General features: G+C 38.3%; 2 protein-coding genes across 2 annotated transcripts; both read left to right on the top strand.

Annotated features, from left to right (window-relative positions):
- Positions 1–4,544: 4,544 nt before the first annotated feature.
- Positions 4,545–10,140, top strand: abhd13 (abhydrolase domain containing 13). Its single transcript, XM_061053476.1, has 2 exons — positions 4,545–4,735; positions 8,064–10,140. The coding sequence occupies exon 2, from the start codon at positions 8,098–8,100 to the stop codon at positions 9,151–9,153; it is 1,056 nt and encodes a 351-aa protein (XP_060909459.1). The 5' UTR covers positions 4,545–4,735; positions 8,064–8,097; the 3' UTR covers positions 9,154–10,140.
- A 2,093-nt stretch (positions 10,141–12,233) lies between these two features.
- tnfsf13b (TNF superfamily member 13b) lies at positions 12,234–15,238 on the top strand. Its single transcript, XM_061053441.1, has 6 exons — positions 12,234–12,666; positions 12,767–12,881; positions 13,471–13,527; positions 14,042–14,166; positions 14,478–14,628; positions 14,822–15,238. Exons 1-6 carry the CDS (start codon positions 12,445–12,447, stop codon positions 14,932–14,934), a joined length of 783 nt encoding a protein of 260 aa, XP_060909424.1. The 5' UTR covers positions 12,234–12,444; the 3' UTR covers positions 14,935–15,238.
- The last annotated feature ends 747 nt before the right edge of the window (positions 15,239–15,985 follow it).

Genomic DNA, 15,985 nt, shown 5'->3' with positions numbered 1-15,985 from the left:
TTAATTATGAATCAATGGCAATAAGAAAGGTAGTTTTTATGTTGCAGGTGACTTTCTGCGCGTATCTGCCCCCTCCCCCCCTCCTGAGTGATGTGTTCAAAACCAAGGAATGCATTATGTAGCTGTCCTCTCTCACTCAAAGCTCAATGCTCTGTCTCCAAGGTGACAACACATTTACATTGTAGCCACGGACACCACATCCATCACCTTGTGCATGGCATTCAGTGACTCGCAAATCAAAGAGGCATCGTTCAGGGTGATGTCAGATGAGTACAACTACTTCCTTTCACCAACCCCGGCAAAAGTGCAACGATAGCGACTCCAGCACATGTGGCGATAGAGATGCAGCGCCAGTCATAAAAGGTGCTGACTGACAGAAAAATCAATGCCTATCAATAGCTTGCCATTGGGTGCGTGACATGAGGTGAATAACAAGCTTGTCCCCTTGGCCTGATGATATGATATTCCCTGGCCAGGTCATCAAAGTCACTCCTCGTCCTGTAGCAGCTCTGCATTTGTATTATTGAGTCCGGGCCCTCCAGCTGTTTAGAGTGCTATATTTCAGGTAATTGAGTCGTGGGATATGAGAGTGGAGCCACAGAGAGTGTGTGTGCATATAAGCGTGTATTAAGAGTTTTTGAGTGTGTGTATGTGTGTGTAATAGATGTTTTGACTGACGTCAAAGGTAATTGAGTGGTAAGAAAAAGACAGAGTGAACTTGCCAGCTGTCAGTCTCTTAAATGCTGAATCTGTCAGAATGCAGCACTCTCTAAAACCTTAAGAGACAATAGTGTGAGCGTGCGTGTGTGTATTTCTGTCTCTCATGCATATCATTGAAACTACAGCTCCTACCAGCCATTGAAGAAAACACTGCACTGTGATTCTGTGTTATTAACTTCCCTTGTTTTTTTTTACAGTGTAGTCTGAATGATGAATACAGTTTGAACATGGACACAATCTAAGATTCATTCTGTCCAAGTAATAACATTAAGTCCCTCACCCATATTATTTGAACTGGATAATTTATTTCAAAGTAACCATCGTCCCTTTAAAGGCCGTTATCAATGAGAAGTCATATATGAAATGGTGCTGTGAGAACTTGCCCCTCTATACGTTGAAGGATTTATATGTGATTTTTCACACTTGAATGTATAAATCAAGTATATCCTCTGAAAATAACTCTGTGAGTCATGACTGTCTACAATGGGTGTAACACCCGAGTCCCACTGTCTGTGATGTTTTCAGAGTTTTCAGAGTCCTATCTTCACTTTGTTTACATCGTCCGGACGGCCGGCTGACTCCTCCCCTCACGTATAAAAGTTGTTTAATTGAGGGACTAGAGAAAAGAAGAATAACATACTGTACTCACTGCTTAACTGTGTTTCTAGATCACGCTCATTTCAGGTAAATTTACATGCAGTGTGAAGATACGAGCATAATAAAGATCGCTAGCATTAGCATGCTAACACAACAATGCAGCGTGAGTTGTTTTGGTTTCATGCTGGAGCTCAAGGGCGACATCTGCTGGATCAAAAAATCACATATAAATCGCAGTTATTTTCAGAATATACTTGATTTCTATTACATTTAAGAGTTATAAAAACTAATGAATCATATATTTGAGCATGCAATTCATTTTTTGACAAATATCGACTAAACATTAGTTTCATATTAGGTTTTATCTCACAAATTAGAAGCATACTCTATCTAGAGTGTTGACGCTGCCTTCAACACTCTAGATGAAACCAACTTCAAGGACAGAGCTGAACAGCCAACAGCTGTGCTACCCTGCACATGATCTGTCTGTCTCCTCCAAGGTCACACCGAGTGTGAGCAAGATGTTCAAAAACGGAAATACTAAGAGGAAGCCAAGGAAGAGGGAAAAACATCCGCATTAAATATTAAACAAGCCTTTGGCTGCATATACCTTATGTTGTGTTGTTGTTTTCAGATTTTCCTAATAAGTGATCGTATGTTTGATCGTAAAGTCAATGAAAGCTTGGGTACATACACAATCTGGTTCCTGTTCAATCTTCAGTAAAGCTGCCTCTGTTCATTTTGATGACTACACCTTATGCAATAATTCTTGGAGCCAATGATGTCAATCTGCACGTAAACAGGAACTCAGCTGAACGTTATGTGCATGTTTCTTCCCTTGCTGTTTTCTCATCGAGGGACAATTCATTCAATGACGTTTTCGCTCAGCACCCTGCTGCTAGCAGCATGAAGTGTTAGTGCTGTCACAGCTACAATTTGACCCACTTTGGAAGGTGTGATGTGTCGGTGGAGATGTGTCAATTCATCCACCAACACATAAAAACAGGATTTCTTATAGTCCGCAGTAGAGATTACAAAGCAGCACGCCGATATTGGCTGTCAACATGTACTTTTATAAGGATCATGATTCAGGAAACAGAGGCTTCTGAGAGCCGCTTTTATTGGAAGTTCAATTTACTGTGGACAGTTCTGATTCTTCTAAACCAATATTGACATAAAAACAGTAGTTTAAAAAAAAGTCCAATCTTGGCTTTATGTTGTGGATAAATAAAAGCTTCAGTCACCTGTCTATAGTTTACTGGACATAATAACATGGCATTGTTGACATTTAAGAAGCACCCCTTTGGCTCTAATGTCTGGAGTTCACTCTGAACCTGTTACCTCAACCTGTACTTTGAGAATTATCTTCATTATATCATTTCCAAGAGCACCATCTGGTGGACATAAAGCAAACTGCACATGCAGTGGAGATTTCCCTCCACTTTTTCTTACAAGAATAGTGTAATTGATAAGGGCTACTAATCCAAAACTGCCCTCCGTACCTCACAAATATGAAATATTGCAAAGCTATTTAAATGAATGGGTTAGGACGATAGTTTTTTTTTTTCTTCAAATGAACTGACAACATCAACACACTGTATAAAAAAGCCCAGAGCAAACTTCATCTGCTGAGGAGAGCAGAGAGCACTCCTGAGGACTTTTTACGACTCTGTGGTGGCATCAGTCATCCTGTAGGGAGTGTTCTGGTGGAGCAGCAGCATCATGGCTGCAGAAGGGAACCAAAATTAACTGGTGAAGAAAGCTAGCTCTGTTTGAGGCTTCCCCCTCGGTCCTGTGGAGGTGGTGGGAGACACAAAGCTATCATATCTGAAGGAGAACATTTCCACCCCCTGCATGGTACAGTGAAAGCACTGGGCAGCTCCTTCAGTGACAGTCTGTGTCACCGACGGAGTGTGAAGGAGAGATACCGCAGGTCCTTCCTTCCTGCTGCAGTCAGACTGTTTAACAAAGCCTGCTCCAAAGAGGAACAGTTAAAACACACACACAAGCTGGAGGCAATTCACTCCCACCACTAAGTAAAAGTACTCAATGGAGAAAATATTGTTTGTGTTCTCTTGTTAAATATCCAAAGATAATTTATGCTCAGCATATAAGCATGGTAATCAAATTTTTCTATTTAATTTTGTACTTGTGTTTTAATACTTCTATATTATTTTTTATCTATGTGTATTTTTTACAGTATCTGGCCAAGGCAAGTTATCATGTAAAGATTGCTTGGCAATGAATCTAATGATCTGGTTCTTATATTATTCTCAAAAGAGTTGCCAATTTATTTCAGCACAAAGTCCTCGAGTCATGAATTTGGTAAATCATGGAGATAGTTGACAAAACAAAAGCCACAGGTCTCCTGGAGAGAGGCAGATATCACCAAATTCCACAAGTGGAAGTGTACATTTATTATATTATTATATTAATCTATATTATATAACATTTAATTATATTACACTATATTGTTCATATTGCACTATATTATATTATATTATACTACATTATATTATATAACTGCACTCTGCATTACTGTGGTACAACACTGCCTCTCTTCTCTGCTGTTTACATTACTTGCTGCTATTTATCACACCAAGTCACTTTAATCATCGCTTGTCACTTTATCTTGTCATTCTCTGCAAATACTGTCTCAATTCTCAATTCCCTGCATATTTAACTTCATCATTCATTTTGTACTTTACCCCCTATTTTTATTTTTATATATCTTATCTATTTTGTTTAATGTGTATTTTGTATTTTGAGCTTACTTGTCTGTGCTGCTGCAACGCCCGAATTTCCCCTCTGGGGATCAATAAAGTATTATCCCATCCTTATCCATACCTTGTATTATTCTATTATTCTATTTTTTCTCCCTTTATTTAACTGATGTACATGTGTTTGATTGTTAACTTCTTGTTATTTTTGATAATTATATTCCTGTTTCTTGAGCTGCTGTGACAAAAAAAATGTCCCCCATACGGGATCAATAAAGTTTATCTTTATATCTTTATATTTATTCAGATTTTGGTTGAACATGTTTGATATTTTACTTGTGAAGATTGAAAAATTCCAGAGGACGGCAGTAATGCAAGACAAAGAATACCATCAGATGTTAATTTCACGACTCGTTAGTTAAAAGAAGATTAGGATGAAGGTTTCGGGCGGAACCTCTGTTTCCTCGCGCTGAGCTCAACACGGAACTTATGAAAGACGCACTACTAATGCTAACCAGCTGTGTAGCATAAGTTAGCTTCGCCGGGTTCGTTGCTGACAGCTACCTTGCGCTGTCACCTGTTAACTCTTACCTGTGATTCAGTTACAGTCTACAGAGTTGAATAACAGTCACCGTGCTGTCTATGTGTTGCTATTCTGTTAGAATATCAAGCTGATGAGGAGCTAAAATGAGAGAAGGGTGAGTATCTGGCTAGCTTTGCTAAACCTGCAAAAAAAATAGGAGGCTAAACCGCTCTGCAGCTTGTTAGCTTGTTAGTTAGCATTCTTGTTACACAGCTAACTTGCAGCTAGCTGACCTAAAAGAAACACTGATTGGATGTATTTTCAGTCAGTAACTTAGAAGTTGGTTGTTTCACTTGTCTCTGTGTCGATGTCTTGTGTTAACGGTATAATAATAGATTGTTATGTGACAGAATCTAGTGATGTTTTAATGTTAGCTTGTCGGTGCTAACTGTCAAATCCACTGTAAGTCGGAGCTGTGTGCATCTTCTGCAAGTTTGTAGCAGCTGTCACCATCTTAGTCATGTGGGTGGGGTCTGCGCGGTTATCAGGAGTATTATCTGCAAATGCATCTTCATCTTCCAGCCTGTGACATCAGTTTGTATTTAATGTATTTTCATTATAGGTGATCAGAGACACATCTAGTTTATCTGTTTCTATTCTTCTCACAACTGATTTAGAGATATTTTGTCTGAGGTTCACCAAGAACTGATGACCACTAATATTATCTAACACACAAGATGCAGCTTATTAAGTGTAGGTACAGAAAGGAGAGATGGAGAATCTGCTTGAAACAGACCTGCAGACAGGTGATTATATCAATCACATTTATTTCTAAAGCTCATTTAAAAACAGAAACAGCTGACCAAAGTGTTGTACATGAAACAAGAGAGCAATACAGATTAAAAAAATAAAAAATAAATAACAAGGCAACTCTCACACATACAAGTCATTATTGATTGATTACATTTATTTCAGACATATCAAAAATACAAAACAAAATTAAAAGCACGAAAATACAATAAACAAAAAAACAATGTTCAAATTATTTCACAAAAAAAGCTAATTACATATATTCAATTGATATGCCTGAAAAGTAGTAGTAGTTAGTAGTAATCATTTATTTCGGTCACAAGAAAAACAAAAAACATTTTGAGTGAAAAGGTGTAGGCTGAATCTTTATCTTATTACACCTACCCTCGTTACAAATCTTATTATTTAAGACACTACTAGTTTGGTTACAAAAAAAAAACATATCAGAACAAAATTTAATTCCAAGAATTTCTTTCAAAACAAAACAAATGAAACAAACAAAAAACAAAACAGAAGTCACACTCACAAAAAATAATCAAACAAAGTAGGAAGTATAAAACTTACTTAATCCTACCCCTTTTCCACAGCTCAATAATTAATATTTATTAAATTAAATTAACTTCCTGTGTTCCTTATAATCTCTCTATATATACAATCTATCTATATTACTATATTTATGATAATATATTTGATATTTACAATCCAATGATTTTCCATACATACAGTATATACAACTTGATATACTATGATTTTTTATAATTTATATATTTATACAATCCATATATCTATATCTATATATACATATCTATTTGTACAATTTGATGTACTATATTTACATTTTATATATTTATACAATCCTTATATATTTACAGTTTGGTACAGTATGTTTACAATAATCTATATCTATATATATATATATACAATTTGATATAGGCTACGATATGTACAATTTACATAATACACATTAACATACACCTGTGTATATACAAAGCTTGTAAACCCAATTATTAATTCATGCAAACAGAATACTAACAATATAATTAGACAATAATATTATAAGACATTTGATAGAAGTATAAGCAACCTAACTAGGACTCAAAGGCCAACGTGTAGACGTGTGTTTTGAGGCGGGACTTAAAAGATTCCACAGAGGGGGCAGACCTGACTGAGGGAGGAAGGCTGTTCCACAAGTGATATGGATGGTAGCTGGGACTGATCGCAATTTACAATTCTTAAACGCTTGTAGTCAGATGATAGGATGGACAGGATCAAAATACAGACCTGTCCCCACTAGCTGAAAGGTTGTTTTGATGGAATCAGTCCAACAAAGGGCTTGTTAGTTAAAGAGGCCTTTATTTATCCATGGCTGTTAAACCTCTAAACTATAAAAGTATTATAATAGAATAGAATTACTTCACTGATCCCAAACTGGGAAATTGTGGCGTTACTGCAGCAGGTTATCCAAACACACAATATTAGTAAAAAACACAATGTTATATTAAATACAAAGTAAATAAGCACTAAAAATATAAAAACTAAGTATGAGAATATATACAACCAGGATTTAACTAACTGCATATATCTGCTTTTAAGTTACGACACGTTCCAGAAATGTTTTTAGGTTTTTTTAAATAAATACTTTCACTGTCTTTATTTTAGAGTAATAAGTCTCCCCTTCTGAGATAGTTAAGTTAGTCTTCAAATAATGGCCAAACTTATCAGCAGAGGTGTCAAAAGTATTCACATTCATTACTCAGGTAGAAGTATAGATACTAGGGTTTAAAAAGACTTCTGTAGAAGTTGAAGTATCAACTCAAGCTTTTTACTCAAAGTGTAAAAGTACTGGTTTCAAAACCACTTAAAGTATGAAAGTAAAAGTCATGTAAGGGGGGAAAATGCCATTAAGGACAAAAGCTTGCGTGTCAGAATGGTATATGTTTATACTTCTCATCCAACCACAATCTAATTCACTCTATCCGGATGGCGCCATTTATCTGGATAGGTTTTTTTTTGGTGTTTTTTTGAACAATGACAAGCCGGAATGAAAACAAGCCGAAATGAAATAGGAGTAACGAGGCTATTTTTAAAATGTAAGAAGTAGAAGTAAAAAGTTGGCTGAAAAATAATTACTCCAGTCAAGTATAGATACCCAAAATTTCTACTTAAGTAAAGTAACAAAGTATTTGTATAGATTGTATATATAGAGAGATTATAAGGAACACAGGAAGTTAATTTAATTTAATTTAATAAATATTAATTATTGAGCTGTGGAAAAGGGGTAGGATTAAATAAGTTTTATACTTCTTCCTTTTCAGGCATATCAATTGAATATATGTAATTTTCTTTTTCTTTTTTTTTGTGAAATAATTTGAACATTGTTTTTTGTTTATTGTATTTTCGTGCTTTTCATTTTGTTTTGTATTTCTGATATGTTTGATTTTATTTGATATGTCTGAAATAAATTGAATCAATCAATCAATACTTGGTTACTTGACACCTCTGCTTATCAGGTATAAAGAACAGTTTCAGAATAGAGGTATTTCAAAAAGAACATCATTATAAATTGTTGGTGTTCCTACAGGTACGCTTATAGAAAGAATCATTACATCACCTTATTGTAACTTTGATCATTCACATATGTATTCAACCTCTTTCCTTTCTCTCCCTTGTACTACTCTGTCTGTTTTTTGCAGAGTCTGTGCTGTCTGACTCAGATCTCGTGTAGACATGGAGAAGCCCTGGAGGCTGTGGGGGGCGGTGGAGCGGTGCACCCTGACTCTGGCCTCCTGGTCCTGGGGTGCTTGTCGAGTCTCCCTTTTGGCCCTCATCCTCACCTTCCACCTGTACGGAGGATTCTTCCTCCTAGCTTTGATCCTAGCCTCTGTGGCGGGCATCCTCTACAAATTCCAGGATGTGCTCCTTTACTTCCCCGATCAGCCCTCCTCCTCTCGCCTTTATGTTCCCATGCCAACAGGAATCCCACATGAGAACGTTTACATCCGCACCAAAGACGGCGTGAAGCTCAACCTCATCCTGCTGCGCTACACGGGAGGGGACAACCCCCCCGGAGTGGCCCCTGGCAATCAAAGCAGCCCTACTTCCTCTTCTCCACCCACCATCCTTTATTTCCATGGTAACGCAGGCAATATTGGTCACAGGGTGCCTAACGCCCTGCTGATGCTGGTCAATCTGAAAGCCAATGTAGTGCTAGTCGACTACCGGGGTTATGGAAAGAGCGAGGGGGAGCCGAGTGAGGACGGGCTGTACCTAGACGCAGAGGCGACACTGGACTATGTCATGACCCGTCCTGATCTAGACAAGACAAAAGTGGTGCTATTTGGCCGCTCACTGGGGGGCGCTGTTGCTGTACGCCTGGCATCAGTCAACCCTCACCGTGTAGCAGCCATTGTTGTTGAAAACACCTTCCTCAGCATCCCCCATATGGCAGCCACACTCTTCTCCTTCCTGCCCATGCGCTTACTGCCATTGTGGTGCTACAGGAATCAGTTTCTGTCCTACCGGCAGGTTGCGCTGTGCCGCATGCCCTCACTGTTTGTGTCTGGCCTGTCAGACCAGCTCATCCCACCCGTCATGATGAAACAACTGTATGAGCTTTCTCCCGCGCGGACTAAGCGCCTGGCTATCTTTCCAGAGGGCACACACAACGACACGTGGCAGTGCCAGGGCTACTTTGCTGCTTTAGAGCAGTTCATGAAAGACCTGCTGAAAAGCCACGCCCACGAGGAGAGCGCTCAGCCCACATCTAGTGTCACTATCATCTGATAAATACAGTCAGGGACTGACAAGAGCAGGTCATCATATGGGGGGGGGGGAAGGAGGTGGTGGTGTTGTAGAAATTAAAGGAATGGACTCAATTGATTTTTTTGGAAAGAATGTACATTTTTTATGCTTTTATCTGGTTTCCTATTTTATTTCACTCTTTTTACCTCTCTGTAAATGTAATATATTGTTATAAGGATTTGACTATTTCAAGATTTTTAGAGAGGGTAACAATGCCCTCACTGGTTCTTTTTGTGTTGCAGCTATGAATGCATGTATTTATGACATTTTATGAATGAAGCCGGAGCATACATGCCCACACTGCAAGACATGGCACAACTACAACAAAAAAAAGGCTCTTACTGGTCTACTGAAACAAAATAAAATCACTGAAACAACAGCTCAGAGAACAATGAACATATAAGGACCTTTCTTTAATTTAATGAAATCTAATGACTACTTTAAATAAAATACCACTTCTGATATAAATAAATGATACCCTGATAACATGTAGGTCTTTGTGTTTATATTAACTTTTTAACACATTGCACTTTCTTGTTTGATTAACTCAAGTGGTCAGTTTTTCTGATATACTTTGACAAGCAAAATGGTGTTTTATTTCTCTCCTTTTAAGTCAGAGGTACTTGCAGCAGCTTGGCATGTCAGGAAATTGGACTTAACATTTGCTTTTACACTTGAACTGTTTTAGGGGACAAGAACCCCAACAGACAAACTTATGGTCAGTAAGAGAACAGTGTCATGATAAGGAACCTCTACTTATGAAACATACGCGCTTGAGTCTTGATTTCCTCTGAAAATGTCTGTTTCAATGTGATTCAGATAAGCTATAAGATATTCTCCCTGTAATGTTTTCTCTGTTCAAACACAGCTGGCACATAGGATTGTCAGTTGATGCTGAACACTGTGTGCTCCTGCAGAATCCAGAATTGATCTGTGTGTTGTTTGTAATTAAAGGATGGTGTCAGATTACCCCCAAGTCTGTCTCAGTACAAACTATAAAACATGCTCCATATGTACACTGCAAGAGTTATGGCTTGCTGTAATCCTTACTGTCTGTACTGACTTTGAAGAGATCTGCTTCAATGTGACTCCACAGGAGAAGATTAGGGACTAAAATACAGAGTTCAGTTTAGAAAAGAAAAGAAAAGTATATCAAACCTGAGCAGAAGCTCAAATAAGGTTTTAGGAGTCAGAGCTCATGTAGAAAATTAACACTTTGTTTTAATTTTTCTCTACTCAACATTAACCAAACACTCTGACTAATCCCAAAAGAGGTATGACAGACTCTTTAAACCTTTTACTTCTAACTTTAAAATAATTTTTACACAGAAGATTAAGATGGTTTTCCCAGCTCTATCTCATCATACTAGAAGAACTGTGTCAATGGTCAGTACAGACAGGAGTAATGCACATTACTCTTTCAACAAAAACTTCCATTCGAGCAGACTGTTTAAAAATTGTCTTAAAAACAGAACCTACATTTCAGATCTAAAAAGAAGGTGTGAGAATTTGGATTAAATCGGTAGTATCATCAGCGTTCTTCTAATTGATCATTTGATGAGTCTTGGATCGTGTCTCGCAACCATGTGTGTGTGGCAAAATGGCTTTACTCAATTGGAGGGTTTTTAATGAGCTAATTAACCTTTCCTGCATGTCTTCCAGGGGGTGGAGCAGAGCCTGATGACACCGTGGTCTGCTCTTGCTTTGCGAATGCAGCATGCTGCACTGCAGTGGTATCAAAGCCATTCAAATACAGATCTCTTTAGCCATATTTAATACTGTTTGTGCATAGTATGCTGAAGAAAATTCAACAAAATGTCAAAGACCAAATCAGTTTGTGTCATTGTGATAACAACTTGAACAATGGGCTGAAAGCCACAATGAATGTAAAGTGTGGTCCCTCGTACAGGTGTGCTTTATATGAAATAATACATAGTATTTTTTCCCTTTTTTTTGTGACTTTCAGACATTTTTGTATTATATCAAATCCATAGACTGCATTTGACATAATTATTCGCAGCCCGTCATATGTCAATAGAGCACATTTTGCAGTCAGACCATGTGAATATACACTCATTTTGTTACACACGTTTTGTTTGACACACCATTGCTGTTAGTGTGCATCTTTTGATATGAAGAAAAGGGTGTTGGAACTCATTCTTGTTCACCTGATTTTTGTTTGTTTTGGTAAATATCGTACTGCAAAATGAATCATTAGTGTTTTTTGAGTTTTAACCTAACCAGACGTATTGATACTGCCCAACACCATGTTCATGAAAAGAAACAGAGTCAAACTGAATGTCTTTTTTTTTCTACAAAGAAACAACATTTTGCCTGGTATTGTGCTGATGCACTTTGGAACATATTTTATATGTTCATATGATTGTGAATAAAGTGGAGTGAGTGCCGTTGAAAGTGTTGGTATACTTTGCAATATCATTGACTAAGCGGGCATGTTGATAACATATTAAATGAATCTGCAGTGTTGACATTTGTCGTGATCACCTACATGGACTTTACAGTGCATTCTCATTGAGGAAACTGATCGGATATTTGGACAGTGACACATCAGAATGAGTCATCTCTATCCTCGGTATGAAGCAATCAGTTTGAGAGAAGTTCCATTTTAGAGTAATTTTTTCTTTTCTATTTCAAAACGATGTGGATGACTTCTTTTGTAAGCACACATTTTCACTTTCTATTTTCTGTACTGTAACATGCAATAAATTGATACATGAAAAAGTCTTGTCTTGGTGGAATATTTTGCTGTTTGTCTTGTATGCTAAAGTTGCAGTTATTCTTGCACTTCTTCGGTTTTTTTTTGGAGTACAGTTGGCTTTTTTTAGCTGTCAAAATGCTGTTATGAAGTCATGTCTATTTCTTTGTGTTAGTGGGACTTCAATCCTCCATTTCACTACAAGGCTGTCCCTCATCAAACTGTCACAAACACACGTGTTAAATAGTTTCAAGAAGAGCAGGATGGAAATAAAGTTGAGATAAATGTAGCAAGGAGGAACTGAGTGGTGAGCTGAGGAGGAACAATAAGGGGGAAACGGTTTTGCCCTTTTTGTACTGTACTGCCCCTCTACGTAGTCCTTCAGACCAAACTGGAGCCAGTGACTAACTAAAACGAAAGTTTAGTAAATCCACTCTGCTGTAAGACTATAAGCCGTAGACTCTAAAGAAAACATTGCCGACGGAAACACAACATTCCTTGTTTTAAATCTTTCAAAAGAGAGCAGTCATGCTGCCGGTGTGAGCTCAGACCCTGTGATGGCACTTTTGGTAGATGTGAAGCCCACGACTGAGGAAAAGGCAGGTACAGGGAGGCTGTCCTGGCCCGTTTTCCTGCTGGCTCTCACCGCTGTTACCTCCTCCTCTCTTTCAGCTTTGTCTCTGTACCAGCTGGTGTCTCTTCGAGCAGAGGTAGAGGGACTCAGATCAGAGGTCTGTCGCAGGAGAGTGGAGGCACGGGAGTCCAAACATGGAGCACAGGTAAGACAAAGGAATTCCTGAACAACTAAACATTCCATCTGCACAAGACTGTAAAAGACATTTTGCGACTTATCTTTTTTTCCTGTTTTTTTTTGCCCAGACTGAAAAACTCAGCAGCAGGAGAAGCAGCCAAGAACCACCACACCAACCTGGGTCTCAACATCCTACCACCATGATAAGGAAGAGAAGACTGGTTTCTGGAGGAGAGCCACACGGTAGGCTGAACAATAACCTGATGATTTATCGTAAATGTAAACTGTACAACACAGCTTCCTTTAGTTTGACTGCTGTTCAAAACTGGTGTGTTGTTTTACAGATTAACTGCTTCACGTGCAAAAAAAAGTGTTGACATTGTCTTGTTAAGATATTGTTGTAATATACAGCCTTTCTTAATTCAAGGAAAGATTGTTTATAGTTCAAAACTGAGAGAATGACGTGTCATTGGCTTGTATGTTCACGCCTTCTCTGAACAGGAAAAACTAAAAAACACTGTTTCATTGGAAACGGCAAAGTGTGAGTTAGTCATCAGTTTTGGGTGCTAACCACCTGAAAAAACAAGAAGTGTGATTCAGCGAGACTTTGAAAGCATCTATTAGTGCTCACTATTAACTGTGGTGTGAATGTTCTCGCTATCAGCTGAAGCTTTTAAACAGTCCCCTAGGGTGCAATATTTACAGTATACTGCTGGGGTGGCTGGCATTGTCGCCCTCAAAGGAAAAAAAAGAAAAAATGGAGAAGGGAAATAAGACAAATCCATCGAATAAGCTTAGTTTTAAACATTCCTGTAATTTGCTTTTGTTACAGTATCTCAGTCTTGCCTGCAGTTGATGGCTAACAATAGCAGGAAAACCTTCAGCAAAGGTACAGTATGCCTCATCCAGGAAATGATAGTTTACAGTTTTGTTGAAGTGGATTTAATGCCGTTTCTATAAACATTTTAAAATGTTACTTTGTTTTCTTTAGATTTTGTAATTTTTTAAAGTTACTGTAAGATAAGAGTAAAAATCTGATTTGGTCATAGACACAAGTCTGCATGCCAGCCTGTATGATATTTGTAAACTGGTAACAACCAATTTGTTTCTTTACGCGTTCAAATTTATAGTTTAATTGAAACTTGTTTTCAGGAAACTTTTCTGTAATGGTGATCATGTTCCTTAAATTAACAGTATTCAAAATAGCTGATGCGATATGCAGTCTGTAGTTTAAAGCCCCGCTGCTGTTTATCAAACTCATGGAAATCCTCTTCCAGTCCCATCAGTTGGTCTGAACTACAGCAACTTCAGTAGCTCTTTTGAAACCAAATGAACGTTGGGATAAATTGTTAAGGTATAATTTTTGGGCATGTCTTTTATGAATTGTTTTTTTTTTAAATCAGAATTTACTTCCGAGCTGCACACAGGTATCCCCTGGCAGACTGGGCTGAGGAGAGGATCAGCCCTGGAGGTAGACGGGGACAGCATTTTAGTCAGAGAGGCGGGCTTCTACTTTGTGTACAGTCAGGTAGGTCTGTTTTTTTTTTATCCACAAGAGGGCGCTGCTAGCCTGTTTGGAAATCACCAGTTTTTGAAATAAGAAGAGAGCATGTCTACATGTATTGCAGGTGGGGGTGGGTGGGGGGGGGCTCGAGTCAAGCAGGGAGTTAGTGAACAGACCTTGAAGAAAGGTCAGCTGTAGATATGAAAATGTAAATGTTGCATGTAAATAAATGAAGCAGCAAATGCTCTGTGACTGTTAACATAATGATAAAACCCAATCCTTTGCCACACTTCATATGTAGATCTATGACACTGTGTGTTTTTTTATATGCTCAGGTCTTCTACATGGATGACTATTTTGCAATGGGTCATGTGGTGATCAGAAGGAAGAGGAATGTGGTTGGAAACGAGCATCAGTATGTGATCCTGTTCCGCTGCATCCAGAATATGAGTTCAGACAACCCGTTCAACACCTGCTACACAGGAGGTAAGCCCGTGTTATTCTTTATGTTCAACCTTTTTTACAACAGCTGCTACAGGTCAGTCAGGTCAGGGTGTTTTCCTGTTTAGCCAAGCTCCCAAGCAAGTATGTGTGTGAGAGTGTGTGTGTGTCATTAGTTTGGTATATGTGGCGAGGAAATAATAAAAATGGCAGCTCAACACCTGAACCTATCCCTCAGGTATTGTCAAACTGGAAGCCGGGGACCACTTGGAGTTGCTGATTCCTCGCTCCACAGCCAACGTGTCACTGGGCGGGGAGGACACCTTCCTGGGCGCCATCAAACTGGTTTGATGTCACCTCATTTTGCACCACAAAAGAAGCTTTTGCAGTTGGAGTGGAGGGAGCAAAGACGCACACTTTTAGCATTACTCTTATGAATAAAAGTACCTTATAGCTACAGCAGTGGCAGCTGGTCATTGGAGGGCGCTAGGGCACTGCCCAATCACTCCCCTCGAGGAGAATGACAGACCTTCAATGAATACGATTTTTAGTTTTAGGCTAAAATTTATGTAAAATTTTAAATGGCAAGGCAAATATTATGTAGTTATTATGTAAAATGTGCAAGCTGCAATAAAAATAATAGATTAAAAATGTTCTACGTGTCTAAGGTCACTGATTGGTGACGTGTTTCTGGTCTTTGACGTTAGAATCCAGCACTCTGGTGGTCCTCTGTTGACTCTCATTACAAGTTGCACATATGCATTTCCTCTTCAATACAAGGAGATTTTTTTTTTTGATCAATATAAAGAACACTGGTCTGATACATCAATGTAATGCCATCCTTTGATTTGAAGTAACAACATCTTCGTCTTACTGATTGCAAATTCAGATGCAATAAAGTCACAAGAGATGACATCATCTGGAAGCTTGGAGGGTGTCATTTCAATTAACGGCCACAAGACGGAAACGCTTCAGTGTGCAGAGAGAGAGCAATGAATGGTTGAGCAGGAACACTGGAAATAAGTGGCATAAGTTCCTATTTTTAGATAAAAGCAGATGAAGTCTGCATGTTCAAAGGAGCTGCTGCTCAATGAATGTGTAATGCCTGAAGCCCTTAGAGAAAACAGTAAAACATCTTCAGTTGATGATTTTTCAGTTTCTATTACATTAAGCTCGAGGCAAAGGGAGAGATACACCTCTCTGAAGACAACACATCTTGGCCAATGAATAATAATTAGTATTTTTCCATGGGCTTTACATGCTTTTATAGAGACCATTCAGTGCATTCTAAGTATACTTGGTGATATTTCAGTACAATGTTTGATTGAGGCCTAGTATTCTATTTATTACAAGTTTGAAAAGTCCTGAAAAAAGTTTATCATTTAAACACTAAACACTATCA

Source organism: Labrus mixtus, chromosome 13, assembly GCF_963584025.1.
Source record: "Labrus mixtus chromosome 13, fLabMix1.1, whole genome shotgun sequence".
In the NCBI taxonomy this organism is placed as follows: Eukaryota; Metazoa; Chordata; class Actinopteri; order Labriformes; family Labridae; genus Labrus; species Labrus mixtus.
This window is presented reverse-complemented; position numbering and strand designations above follow the sequence as displayed.

Bases quoted from the DNA above. Each gene is read 5' to 3' on its own strand.
- abhd13 (XM_061053476.1), top strand. From the start codon at position 8,098: ATGGAGAAGCCCTGGAGGCTGTGGGGGGCGGTGGAGCGGTGCACCCTG.
- tnfsf13b (XM_061053441.1), top strand. From the start codon at position 12,445: ATGGCACTTTTGGTAGATGTGAAGCCCACGACTGAGGAAAAGGCAGGT. The intron at 12,667-12,766 runs GTAAGACAAAGG...TTTTTTGCCCAG, and splicing joins AGTCCAAACATGGAGCACAG to ACTGAAAAACTCAGCAGCAG. The intron at 12,882-13,470 runs GTAGGCTGAACA...CTTTTGTTACAG, and splicing joins TTCTGGAGGAGAGCCACACG to TATCTCAGTCTTGCCTGCAG.